The 14,153-nt window shown below is 42.6% G+C and overlaps 1 protein-coding gene across 2 annotated transcripts in view; it reads left to right on the forward strand.

The window, feature by feature from the left end:
• The window catches only part of WNT7A (Wnt family member 7A), a 54,558-nt gene that overhangs the window by 15,308 nt on the left and 25,097 nt on the right, over positions 1–14,153 (forward strand). For both annotated transcript variants that reach the window (XM_054036305.1, XM_054036306.1), the window contains exon 3: positions 4,482–4,753. In XM_054036305.1, the coding sequence (XP_053892280.1) occupies positions 4,482–4,753 (272 nt within the window). The remainder of the gene's footprint in view (positions 1–4,481; positions 4,754–14,153) is intronic.

Raw genomic sequence — 14,153 nt, forward strand, 5'->3', positions numbered from 1 at the left:
ACTCACAGTGGATTGTTCCCCCCGTTGTCCTTACACGGTGCTGTAGCGACATGTCAAGGTGAAGACTAATTGTAAGTGGGTGTAGTTAATGTATTTTAAGACATTTGTGCCCAGCCTCATCCCTTCCCCTCTAAAATAGATTACTCCTGCTGTGACATATATCTGCACATAAGGATGAGTGTGAGGCAGAAGCTGGATAGAAATTGAACACACTGTAACAGTGCTTTTGATGTGTTCATGTGCACCTGTTTTCTGGCCAAATGCAGAGTGTGCCAAAACCTGGCTCCAAAAAACTTTAAAAAAAAAATCTTTATTAAGTAAAAGAAAAAAAGAGAACTGTCCCACCCCGCTCTTAGTTAGTGTCTCTCTCTCTTTTTTTTTTAAAGCATAATATATGCAGTGTTCTGAGCAAAACACATATTACAGAGTAGGTTAAATCTTGCACTTTATAACTTACTTGCTTGAATACAAAGGTAAAAGTCCTGTTGCACCTTTTCAGTATTTAAAGCACAATCATGGAACTGGCACAAAAGCAGTAAAATTAGATAAACACAAAATTACATATACTAATGCTAGAATGTCTCACCACACCATTTATATTTCTAAGGACAGAACAAGTGTAACTGCTTCAGAAGATGAGTCATCTATGCAAAACACAGCAGCCTGAAATAGATGAGACAAGTGTGTGATACATTATGAATACTGTATGAGGTCTTTGAGTCTTCCCATGTGGTGAATTCCTTTGGAGATCTGCCTTCTTTACAGTACAATCTCCTATCCTTCAGCACTGAAGAGCTGACAACTGTTTTCAACAAAAAAGGAGATTTTATAAAAAATTGACATTATTTCTGATTTACAGTGGTTTAAGTAGGATTAGAGTCAGGCCCATGTCTTTTTCTTATGTGAAGAAAAGCAATTTCTGAAAACAACCTGTGGTAGATGAGAAATGGTGCATCTAAAGCAAAAATAAAAACAGATGTAAATATAGACCTAAAGCATACACTTCCTTCCACAGAATAATCTAATGAGAAACAATTTTGCTTAGTATCTCTGCAAGGCTCACCCCACAAAGTTGCCAAATCATCCCTTAAAGGGTTGTAGGGCCCATTTTCTATAACGATGCCCCATAAACTGTAGGAAATCCTAGAGATCTCAGTGCATCCAGCTTTGACAGCCTCCTTCCTGGCAGCACAACCTCCTTAGTAGCCTCCTTAGTACACTAGGTAGGATGTCCCAGTTTACCATAATTGTCTGAAGAGCAGGGCTGTCCTTACCCATATGCAAAATACGCAGCTGCGTAGGGCACCAGGAAATTCGGGGCACCAAATTGCCCCAAATTTCCTGGTGCCCTACGCAGTTGCGTGCTGCTCCAGCGGCCAGTCCGATCCCCCAGCTGTCTGAGCCGGCCAGGAAAGCTGCCTCCGCACCCACTCCACCCCTTCCCCATAGCCCCCACCCCTGCTTTGCCCCGGCTCTGCCTCTTTCCACCCCAGCCCCGCCCCCACTCCACCCCTTCCCCATAGCCCCACTCCTTCTCTCTCCCAGCCCCGCCCCCACTCCACCCCTTCCCCTAAGCTACGTTCCGGGGGACTGCAGCAGGGGTCGGACGTGCCCTGCATTCACCGGGCGGCAGGAAGTGGAGCGACCCACCCCCAGCCTTCTCTGCTCCGCCGGTGAATGCTGGGGAGGTGGTTACCCCATGCCCCCCAAGTCTGGGAATCAGGGGAGCAGAATGGAGCAGGCTGGGTGTGGGTCGCTCCACTTCCTGCCACCCCATGAGTGCAGGGTCGGGCCTGCCCTGCAATCACCGGGTGGCAGGAAGTGGAGCGACCCAGCCCCAACTCGTTCCACTCTGCCAGCTCGTGCTGAGGGGTGGTTTCTTCCCTATCCCCCAAGCCTGCTCCTGCCCCCGCACAGATCTTGGGCGCAGCCCCCCCCCATGGGGGGGGAGGGGACTGCATAGGGCACCACAATGTCTAGGGATGGCCCTGCTGAAGAGCAAGGCTTTTATAAAGACAAATCATACTTCACTGATTTATTAGAATTCTTTGAGGGGGTCAAAGAAACATGAGGACAAGGATGCTCCAATGGATATAGTATACTTGGACTTTAAGAAAGCCTTTGACAAAGTCCCTCACCAAAGGCTCTTAAGCAAACCAAGCAATCTCTTAGGGAGCCCAGTTCACCAAGGGTATGTCTAGACTGCAACTAAAGACCTGTGGGATGACCTTGGCTAGCTTGGGTCAGCTGACTGGGACTCAGGCCATGGGGTTAAAAATGCAATGTAAATGTTCAGGCTCGGGCTGGATCCCTGGCTCTGAGATCCCGTGTGGGGAGAGGTCTCCAAACCTTGTCTCCAGTCTTAGCCAGAATGTCTACACTGCTATTTTTAGCCCTGCCGCCTGTGCCCTGAGATCAATTTACCTGGGCTCTGACACTTGGTGCTGCGGGTTTTTTATTGCAAGGTAGATATACTCTCAGTGTTTTGGGGTTGTAGACCAGGATCTTGAACGGGAGGCAACTGGAGACTTCTCCTTCTCCTTTAAATTTTCATGACAAACCACTAGTCCTAACAATAATAGATCGACATAGTCTGCAGGGGTATATATATCCCATCAATTCAACATTGATATAAATTGTTTCTTTTACAAAGGACAAATCAAGACATCTTTTAAGAAAGTCTTTGATTGCTAGTTCATTTGTAAACATAGCACACAGTACCATCAGCGGAAAGACTGTTCATGCTAATGTTTGGCAAAGAAGTTTCCTTATTAATAGATTTTGTTGATTTTTTTTCTCTCCATTATACTTCCTTGCCATGAGGTAAGAAAGTAGATATTTTTCATTAAAAGAATGAACCACTTAGAGACAAACATAAAAATATAGATCACATATGTGAAAAGAGATGCAGCTGAGAATGAAGTGCCTGTAATATTTCCTTCCTTAACTGATGTTTCTCATGAAGTCTGATGAATAACAGAAATTTGCTTGTTTCATGAATCATAAGCTATCACCAGTAGTTGTTTGGGGTATGACAGGGCTCAGTTGGCAGATGTTTAACAAGGGGATTACATCTTCCCATCCATCCTCTCTTTATAAAAGGCCTGATTCTAATTCTATTGAAGCAAATAAGAATTTTGTCACCAAGTACAGTGGGTGTGGGAGAAGGGGCAGGTTCACAGAGCCAAATCTTGCAGTCCTTACTCAGTCATTTGGGACTTTTGTCTGAGTGAAGATTTCAGGATATGGAACATAAATTATTTCTCATATTATACTTTTATTTCTCATATTATACTTATGCCCCAACATTCAGTTTCATGTATTTTTCTATGCAACACCAACTTTGTGCAAAAAAACCCCAAAACAAAAACAAACAATTTGTTCAAAAATGTGCAAAAATGATATTTTTAGTGAAAATGGCCATTTAAGTATATATATCAAAAAGCAACCAACCCTTGCAAACCCTACACATTTTAGAGAGGTCCTTTTCCATTCAGAATATTTTGAGCATAGTTAGTCCTGAGAATATTACAAGGTACTTGAGATTCACTCCCTGGATATCATAACAGAACTGGAACACATAGGTATTTTTAAAAGCTAATTTACTGATAAGCAGATCACAAATTTTAGATAGAAAAAATAAAACAAAATTCACAGACATATACACAAACACCAATTATTCCTTACACTTGACTTAGTTGTTGCATTTCTGTGTGATCACCAGCCTTTCTACCATCTCATAACCAAAAGTCTGACTAATTGAAAATGTCACAATCTTATTTTTGATATAATTACAGCTGGGCAGGGAATGACTTTCCTGTCTCAAGAATTTTTGAAATTTAAATAATTGTTCCAATCCTGAATCAGACCAAAAGGTTGAAATCTTGAAAATGTCCACAAACTGACAATCTGAAAAAGCTATCAGATTGGGTCAGTTGACATTTTTTGTTTTGATAATTTTGAAATGTTTTGTTTTCATTTTTGACCTTTTAACTCTTTTTTGTATAACTAAATGAACTAAAAATTCTAAATTAAAAGTAATTTCAAACCAAAATTTGAAACTTTTCCTTTAAAATGAGAAATTTTGATAATTTTGAAAAAAAATCTATTTTTTTTTAAATTAGGAGTTTTATCAGTTTCCCACAAATAGTTCTGATGAACTGACATTTTTCACCAAAAAACATTTAGTTGGAAAATTCCCAACTAGCTCTAATGATAACCCAGAAAAATATTTATATGGTTATCTGGATAATACCTAAACTTAAATATACTGCAACCTGGAGCTCTATTTTTTCATAGAGTGCCTGAACATCAACAAAAATCAAAATTTTGAATGGTGGAGTACTGCTTATGTCTGCATATTTACAACACTTCTAATTATAACTATATGGCATTTGCACTGCACTGACTTGCACATATTTTTCTAAATAATCCCATCACAAATGTTGTCCCATATATTTACAGGACTGTTTTAATTTCAGGTAGCAGAGAAGCAGCATTCACATATGCCATCATTGCCGCTGGAGTAGCACATGCGATCACTGCTGCCTGTACCCAGGGAAACCTAAGCGACTGTGGCTGTGATAAAGAAAAACAGGGACAGTACCATAAAGACGAAGGATGGAAATGGGGAGGTTGTTCTGCTGACATCAGATATGGAATAGGATTCGCCAAAGTGTTTGTGGATGCAAGGGAGATTAAACAGAATGCAAGGACTCTCATGAACTTGCACAACAACGAGGCAGGACGTAAGGTAGGTATCTCTCTGCTCTCCACCATCATATGACAATTCCTTGTCTAGAATCAGATGTCTGATTACAACACAATGTTCAGAACTAAATGTGCTTTAATCATAGAATGTCAGGGTTGAAAGGGACCTCAGGAGGTCATCTAGTCTAACTCGCTGCTCAAAGCAGGACCAATCCCCAAACCGATTTTTGTCCCAGATTCCCTAAATGGCCCCTCAAGGATTGAACTGACAATCCTGGATTTAGCAGGCCAATACTCAAACCACTGAGCTATCCCTCCCATGGCTAATGCCATTTTACAGTAGCCGAATAGGCACTTTTATAAGCTACACAAACTTGTTGGACAATCCATCTGTCAAATATTTGTCTAAATGTTACTCTTTCCAGTCATAAAACAGAAAATGCAAACAAACAGTTTAGCTGGGAAGTCAAATGGTGCTTAAGGTAGAAAGCTTGCCTGCTACTGTGTGGCTGAATCTGCTTCTCTTCAGGTTCAGACATGAACTTCTGATCATTCATTTGAAAAGGGATCACTTTCAACCCAACTGTCTAAACCTTGCTCTTTGTGTGGGGACTATAGCTAAAGGGAAAAAAAAAAAAACTTGAGTGAAGTGGAACTAAGAGACCACAAACTGACTCATTTTAATACAACATAATATATACACACATAAGGCAGGGTTATCATTTTAAATGGAGAGCTCCCCCACCATTCCTTAGAACCAGGCAGCTTAAAGCACATTCATGCAGAAACAGTGTTTGAACTCTTGTCTTCCTGGCAGCTTTAAACATGTACATTTTATGTGGAATCTACACAACAATTCTGGGAATCTTGACATCTCTTGGTTTTGCTTCCTTTGCAATATACAGTACTGCAGTGTATTCAGATTTCCTATTGTTGTGTGGCAAAGACGGAGGCCCTGGCACTCCTGTCCAGCAGAGCTGTGCTCAGCACAGGACTGGTGAAGAGGGCCACCAGTGTGCTCCTTAGATCCTTGTGAGCAGGTTTGGTCCCCAGGGTACACGAGAGCAGCCTCAGAGCACTCTAACTTGTGCTAGCTAGAAATTGCTGAATGTGGGTCTTTACACTAGCCAGTAGCACAAAGGGGCCAGGATCTCTGGCCCATAGAACATTACATTACTATGCGCGAGTGTGGCCCTACTCTGAAAAGCAACTATGTAAAAACACCTTCTTATTGAACAGATCTGCACCCTGTGGTTTAGACGCCTCTCAGCTGACTTTAGTGGTCAGTGATTTTTTTATTGCTTTTTTACTACTGTTAAGTATTACAGAGCAAGAGAGCTAAGGACAGTAAGCTGGATTCTGTTCCTTCAGGTGCATCATCAACAGAATGGTTCACCAAATAATGGCCTCAGTGATACCTGTGCAGCCCCATGGCCTTTGCTCAGTTTGCACAGTGTAACTGAATGGAACTCAGCAAACAGTTCTGTTATTGATATACAGTTACCTTCCAGAGTAGAAGGGCTCTTGAACATAGTAATTCACTGTCCTACAGCCCCATCTTGGCCCCTGCTCCAGCCCCTTGAGTTAAAATAATTCCCCATGCTTTCTTAGCTCTTTATTTCACTTTCTCCACTGTTGGCACTTCAATGGAATTTTTCAGCCAGCCCGTAAGTGGTGGCTTTGTCTTTGTTTTGGTGTGATTCAGCACGGATTTGAGTAGCTTGAAGTGGAAAGTGGATTGAAGACACTAATATTTCTGTTGCAGTTACAATAATTAGGGCTCTGAGAGATCACAAGACCACAGCATTTGGGCCTTGAAAAAGAATGACTGTTTCTGTCACAAGCAACAGCATAGCCTTCCTCAGACTTATTCCAGCTGAAAGCTAGAGAGGTTATTTTCTTTTTTCAGTGTTCCAAATGCCTGGGTCTGGCACTCCAGGTGCTGCCCCAAGCACAAGCTTGGTGGGCTGGTGCCTGGAGCCGGCCCTGTGCAGCACACAATGTTCTTTCTGCCTTTACCACCAAAATGCACACAATCACAATGATTGTATGTCTAATTTGTGTGCACAAATTTGTGTGTCCTAAAAAACTGGAGGCTGGGAAGATTCACTGTGTTTGTGTTACTATCTGGAAGAGCTGTGGTGTGTGCTATGTTTGGCAAACTGCCATGTCTCCAGCAGGGTCAGAATCTATTCTGATATGGAGATATTTATATGCCTGTTACTGAAACCCTCAGAGTGCCGAACTACTGATCTTATTTGAAATCTTTAATGATCCAGTGGGGTGGAGACCAACACAAGCCTGGGAGGGTGTTATTGCATGTCCACAAACCAGTAGAGAATGAAGAGCTAATGACTGTGTTTAGTAGAGATATCAGGCTTTGCTCCCATATACCTGTGAGGGATCACAATGTTTTCGTCACCTGTTCCATTCTACAGCAAGCACTAGTTGAGGGCTTGCATCAAAGTGGGAGAGATTGCTGATTTTAAATGCTGAACTTGGACACAGAAAAGATTGGCATGTTGTGTGTCAACAGGCAGCACTCGAGGAATATCTGAGATCTGTATATTTTTGGGACTCTTTTTCCAAGAGATTCCAAATACTAGGAATAACCTGGTCTACTCTAGGAGACTTACCTACTGCTGACAATAGTTGTCAGCAATTGGTTCTCCGGAACAGCCTATTGACAACAGTTTAACTGCTAGTGCAGACAGGATAAGAGAGTTATCAGCTAGGTTTCAGCAAACGTGATTGAGACCGATTAGGTAAGAAGAGTAACGAGAGAAGAACTTTAGTAACTATAGGTAGGTACTTCACGTGTAGTTGTTGATTTTTTCCACGCATTTTTTAGTTTATTCTGATTTTAATTTCTCAGCCTCCTTCTCCTGAGAGTGTCTCACTAGTGTAATAGCTAATGAACTCTGATGCCCATAAAGCAGTAACATTCAGACCCAGGATAATATAATGAGTGCCCCCATGTAGAATCAATCTGTACAATGTGTTCCTGGTCTCTAACCCCATCTATGCTAGGAAATAAACCCAGTACTGACAATGGTTGTCAGCAACTGGTCTCATGTATCTACAGTATGTACAAAGGTTTATCTGCTTGGGTGAAGGGATAAACAGTTTTCATCTGTATTTCTGTGTTTCCTTCTGACCTGTGCAAGCAGAAGTTCTCCCAATTTCTTCAATAGTTGCTCCTGTAGTGCAGTGCTGGAATTCCCAGAAACTCTTTTTAGGGTACATCTACACTGCAGCTGGAGGTATAATTCCCAGCTTGGGTAGATATACACATGCTAACTTTGATCGAGCTAGCACTAAACATAGCAGCATAGCTGCAGTGGTACAAGTTAGCCACCCGAGTAAAATCCCCTCTAGGCCTTCCTAATTAAGTAATTGCAAATTAGCCCATGGCACCGCCCAGGATACACTGCTATTTTTAGTGCACTAGCTCAATGAAAATTAGCACATGAACATCTACCCAAGATGGAAATTACAAATTACAATCCTGGAAGGGATTTTTGCATGCACCCTGAAAAATGTCCCAATCAATGTTAGAAGCTGTAGTTCATTTGTCTGGCATGTCTTGTCTCTGCTAAGATGGTTCCTGTAGCTCTCTCCCATATCTGAGACACGTCACATCAGGTGTCCCTTGCTTCAATGAATGAGTATGTTCTGAAATGCTGATTTACCACAGTGAGAAGCAAGCAGCATAGGAAGAATTGTAGGAGAATTCATAAGAGCTGTGTCAGAAAATGGAGCTAAAGCTCCTATTAATTTGTAGGCATGATCCTACTACTGATCTGCTCTTAGAATTTCCACTAACTGCATGGGAATCCCATACATGGAACAACTGTGGGATTGAATCCTCAGTTAGCAAATTAGACTTCCCACATACAGAGGTTCTTAAATGATTGCAGGTAACTCCTACTGCTGAGAGGTAGTTATGGTCCAGGGGAAAAAATACATTTCTACCAGTATAACTGCTAAAATAGCAAAGTAGGTATGAAAGGGCCTAGAAATTTTGGTGATTTGACTGAAAGATTTTCATTCTGAGTCAGAGGCAAGGACATTATAAATTGTTCTCTCTCTCCCTCTCTCTCTGACATTGCAGTTCTGTGAATGACATCTTGCATCAGAGTTACATCATATTAAATATAACGCCACATTATGAGTCATTGTTATAAATCATGACACAGGCTACATTAGAAGGTTTTTGCAATCCAAGGGCACATCAAGGTGGATTTTTATTTGATGTTTCTCTTTGCAGACACACACAGGTGTGCTAACTTAGTAATTCTATCATGCATTGCAGGGCCGGCTCAGGCTTTTTTGTTGCCCCAAGCGGCGAAGGAAAAAAAAAAAAAAAAAGCTGCGATCAGCGGCACTTCGGCGGCGGTTCTACTGCGCTGCTTCTCCTTCGCTCCGAGGGGGACTGAGGGACCCGCGGCCGAATTGCTGCTGAAGACCCAGATATGCCGCCCCAAGCACCTGCTTCGTTCGCTGGTGCCTGGAGCCGGCCCTGATGCATTGGTAGTGCTCCAATTCTTTTTGGGCTCTTGAGTTTAAATATGCATTGTAGAAGAGGTTCAGAGTGAACATAACAGAGGGTTACTGTAACTATCAAGCAAGACTACGAGAAATTATAAGGGGTGCATCTCAAATTGATGAAGTAACTCTGAGAATTAATCTACTGTAATATTTACTGTCCTATTTTTTGGGGAAGAGGAGGTTTAGATGAAACAGTAATGCTTAGAAATGAAGGACTTCAGGATTCCCACAAAACTATTGTGTGATGCCTAACATGATATTCTAGTCCCCTTTCTTGTCCATGTCTCTTTTGTTGCCTAGCAAAGAGTTTAACTTCAGAAATAGATTTTGATTCCTCAGACATGCTCTCTTGTAACTTTCCCCACCCTCTTCTGGTGCTAGTATCAGCGCTGGCATCACCAGGCCCCCATAGTGAGGTCAAAGAAGTTAACTGCCAATCTCCAGTTGACAGCAGTTCTCAATTCAATCTGAACATGTTTTATTTCAGTCCATGCATGTTGACGAACATGGTAGCATGAATATGAAATAATAGTGTAAGCCCTTGGGGGTGGGGACTATTTTTTTAATATAGCACCCAGCACACTATTGACACTTAAAACAACAGTAAGCAATAGCTTGAAAAAATAATGCTGTGAAATTAAAGGCCATGTAGATATTTGAAAATTTCAAATCGATGCATGAGATTTAAAGGAACTAACAACACTGCCTGGAGCCAGGCAAAACGCAGTCAGGCATTATAAAAGCTACCAAAAGTTCTACCACTGTACCCCAACCCCTGCCTGCGCATGCTTGAGGCTTGATTCACCCCTGCTGGTGTGGAATAGGGATGGAATGCAGTTGGCAACACCTTGATCAAATGGGAGCAGCTGCACCTGTACCTGCAGGAGGATACCTCCATTGCCGTCTTTCCAAGGGGGTCCAGCCAGGGGAGGGCAGTTTGAAAGTACATCTGGGTGCCATAGCAGCCCCACATGTGGAGACTAGGGTGACCAGACAGCAAGTGTGAAAAATTGGGACAGGGCGTGGGGGCTAATAGGAGCCTATATAAGAAAAAGACCCCAAAATTGGGACTGTCCCTATAAAATTGGGACATCTGGTCACCCTAGTGGAGACTGTCAAGGATTTATGCTGCCTGGCTCCAGGCCCTCCAGAAGAACGCACTTGTGGATTGTCTTGCATAGCTACAACCTCTTGTCTCATCAGATTTTCTGTGTTGAGGGACCTACTTCTTGGGCTCTGCAAGCTTGTGTAACGCTGATAGATGCCAGTCATCAGAGGGACTGAACCTAGGACCTCTGAAGCTCAGTGTATGAGCCTCTGATGCACAAGCTAAAAGCCACGTGGCTCTTAGTCATGGCTGTAGCAGACTCATCAATCTCTAGATTGTCTAGGTGCCCCTAGAGTGGAACAGAGCACCATACCAAGTAGGCATGGGTGACACTTGCATGGGTAGAACCTCAGGGGCAATCAAGCCAGTGGTAATCCCTTGAACAGACTGCTAATCACCTTCATTTGTGTTGCAGCTTTACGTATTTACAGTGTCTCTTAGAGCGCAGTCATTGTACTATCCTTTAGCAGGATGCAAAGCCCCCCCTGAGTTAGCCACTGTGGGGCAGAGATGGAGCTAAGGCCCTGCCTGCCCTCCCAATCTCATCAGAGATGGCTGTGTCACAAGAGTGCTAGCAGGGAGCAGTCACAGTGCCATGACAGCACGAGGCATGAGCAAGGGGAGAATGGTCCTTGTATTGGGAAAAGAGCCTGCCGCAATCTGGCTCTTAGAGAGCTTTGAACAGAGACCAACTGACTAATGGACAATATCCAAATGTATGTACTTTTGTATTCAAATATCCCAACAGTCACACTAGCAAGAGTGTCTTAAATGGGTTATACATCAGGATAAATGCTCTACTGTGTCTGGAGCTGCAGAAAATTACCTTAGACTCCACTAGGAGACCAACTTATAGTAGAATAATTAAAAACTGGGTGAGGCTGCTCTGTTACTATAATATCACTTGATTACTGATACCAAAAGTATCGGCAGCCCAGCCATATGTTTCTCGAAGCTCAGAACTTCCTAATGCCCTTTAAAAAGTTACACTAGTTATTTTCTAACTTTACTTAAAAAAAAACCTACTGATCTTTGCTTTTAGAAGCATCCAGTTTTTAACTTTTTGCATGCCCTTTAAATGTAAAGCTGATAATCCACTTTCCGCATTACAGTTAGGCAGTAAATATTAATGGAATAATCACAACTGTTAATTATTCCCAAGTGAAAATAGTTTAAAGTTGTAAATAGTCTCTCAGGAGTTTATTCTCCACCTTCTGTTCAGTTGCTCATATCACTGGGTGTTAGGAACATTTGGAGAGGCAAATATATCCAGAAGAACTGGGCTGTGGCACCATACCATTTCAAAAGCAGATGTAACATGTAGAAACACCAATGTGTCTAGTTTCTGAGTGTGGAAAGCCACTTAGTCACAGAAATCCCCAAAGTGTCTGTATGTTGTACTGAACTGGTCCAAATTTTTCTTTTTTCTGGTTTGCTTCTACAATGAATGATAAATCTGTCATGTAAAACTGTCCCACTGAAGACAATGGCCAAATTCCCATGGATTACAAAGAAGTAGATTAGCCTTAAACCTGGGATCAGAGTTTGGGTTCTAGGCCCTGAGGAACAGAGGCTGGGAGCCTTGTGGAGACAGACAAACTACTTCACTGGTTTAACTTCATTGCCTTCAGTGGATTTGCTCCTATTTACAATGGTGTGAGAGCAGGATAAAGCCCAGTATGTGTTCAGTCCTTTATGAAGAGGGAATGCTTTTCACATTGGCAATTTTCCCCTTCTGGGTGGTAGCTGGAGAGATGTTGACAGGCTCCACTAGCAGCTGTATTTAGTCCTTCTGGCCAGAGGAGGTTATTGCAATACTGGAGTCCAAAAATGTGGGGCAGGGTGAGTGAGGATATAGAGGGAGCAGGGATGCGGAGAGCTGACAAAATAAAGGGAATCTCAAAGGAAACTCACCAAAAACAAATGAAAATATCTTACAGGGTAAACTGTTGAAAGCAGTGTGTGGTGTTTCACTCAAACCTGTGATCTCAATATATGGAAGCTCTACTGCTAAAACTGCATGTACCATTTTGAAAATACTCCTCTAGGCACCCAAATATCCTTACACATTTGCTTGCTCACTGATTTAACAGTGTGACAAGTCAGCTTGGTTAAAGCCAGGGGAAGAACAAACAAAAATAACTGGGGACTTACGGGGCTCATCCAAATGTCCTAGACAAATGCCTTGTTGCAGCCAGAGACCCATAAACAAAAGCAACAAGGCTGCTCCCAGCAAACTGCTTCCAACGTCCCAGTTGGTGTGGTTCCTATGTCCAGCCAAATGCTGAGGAAGAGCATGAGCCAGCACAATTTAGAGTCCTTTCCTGACAGATCAGCTTGTTTTAGTGAGGCCTGGACATATCCCACCCCTGCAATCCCTGCACTGTTGTAGACATTCTGCTCAGGAAGAGTGTTTACTTTCTCCTTGACAACCACTGCATGGGGCCTGTACAAACCATCACTACAATGATGCCCTGATTTCATAGTTCCAGGCAATCTACTGAAGAGGTGATAGACACAGCAAGTCATTTCTGGCAAGCCCACGTACAACTCCTTTGACATGAAGTTTGTAAGGTAGGATTTTCAAGAAGGCCCAGCATTGAATACACTGCTCCCAGTGAGGTCAATGGTGAAACTTCCATTCATTTCAATAGGAGCAAAGTAAGGTAAATGCAGATCACTTTGGAACCTCCACCCTACATTGTCCTCTCTTAACGCCTGTCCCCCGTCCCCGGGTGAATGTTTGCACTACACCTGACAGGCCTATGCAGGGTAATTTCCTAGGTGTGAAAAAAAATTACAGGTCCTGGGCTCTCTCATAGTATTTTGTTTGTATTTGAAGGGATCAAAGATCTATTTTATGGCTTTCCTACTGCTTTTAGATAATAGTCTTAAAACAAGACTAAACTTGACAGACAAGCTCTGCATCTTCTCAACAGCCCAGAGTAAAGATAAAGGGAACATTAATGTTATTCTAAATTATGAGAAGGAATCAGACTGCACAAGAGCTGTAATCCACAAGAATGAATTTTCATTCCACTTGTCCTCCACTTTCAACTCATCAGAAGTTGTGATACATGGTCCTACTTGTATTTTGGCTTTCAACTCCCTCTTATATCTTATGTGGTTGAAAATTGAATTCCTGATTTACACTGAAGATTAGGGAATGATAAATGCTATCACTTACCTGCAGTCGCAATTTTAGAGGATTCTGGCATTATGAGCAAAACAGGCATTTCATGTGGGTGATTACTAGTGCTGACAAAGATAGGTAAGAAAGGGCCAAGTCTTGTTAATAAATAATAAAAACCCTCTCAAGTTCCACATTTAGTATCATGAATTTTTCATAACAGAAACAATCAGAGGGTCACTATAATGATTAATTTGCTTAAATAATACAAAGTCACTGGCTGTGTTGCAAACTTTTCAAGGAAGATGGGAGATGTTTCCAAAGTTAATTCACATTTGCTCTTTCGATAGTTGGCAGCATAAGTCATTTAGTGACCACTGAGATACAGGACTGTCACGGGGTCCACTCACCACAGCGGCACCTCCTGCTGGCCATCCTGTGGATTAGCTCTGCCAGTTGGTGCGCCCTCTTCAGGGGGTGCCTCTGCTGTTGCCCTCTCACCCTGCAGACCCGCCTCACTCCAGGAACTGCAGCATCCTCTTCATGATTCTCCCTTCCGGGGTTACCTACAGTCCTTCTATAGAAATAGTCTCAGGCAGTCGTCTCCTGTGCTGCCCTGATGATGCCACGTGCCCAGTGGCCGGTAGGGGAACC

This window comes from Malaclemys terrapin, chromosome 7, assembly GCF_027887155.1.
Source record: "Malaclemys terrapin pileata isolate rMalTer1 chromosome 7, rMalTer1.hap1, whole genome shotgun sequence".
In the NCBI taxonomy this organism is placed as follows: Eukaryota; Metazoa; Chordata; order Testudines; family Emydidae; genus Malaclemys; species Malaclemys terrapin.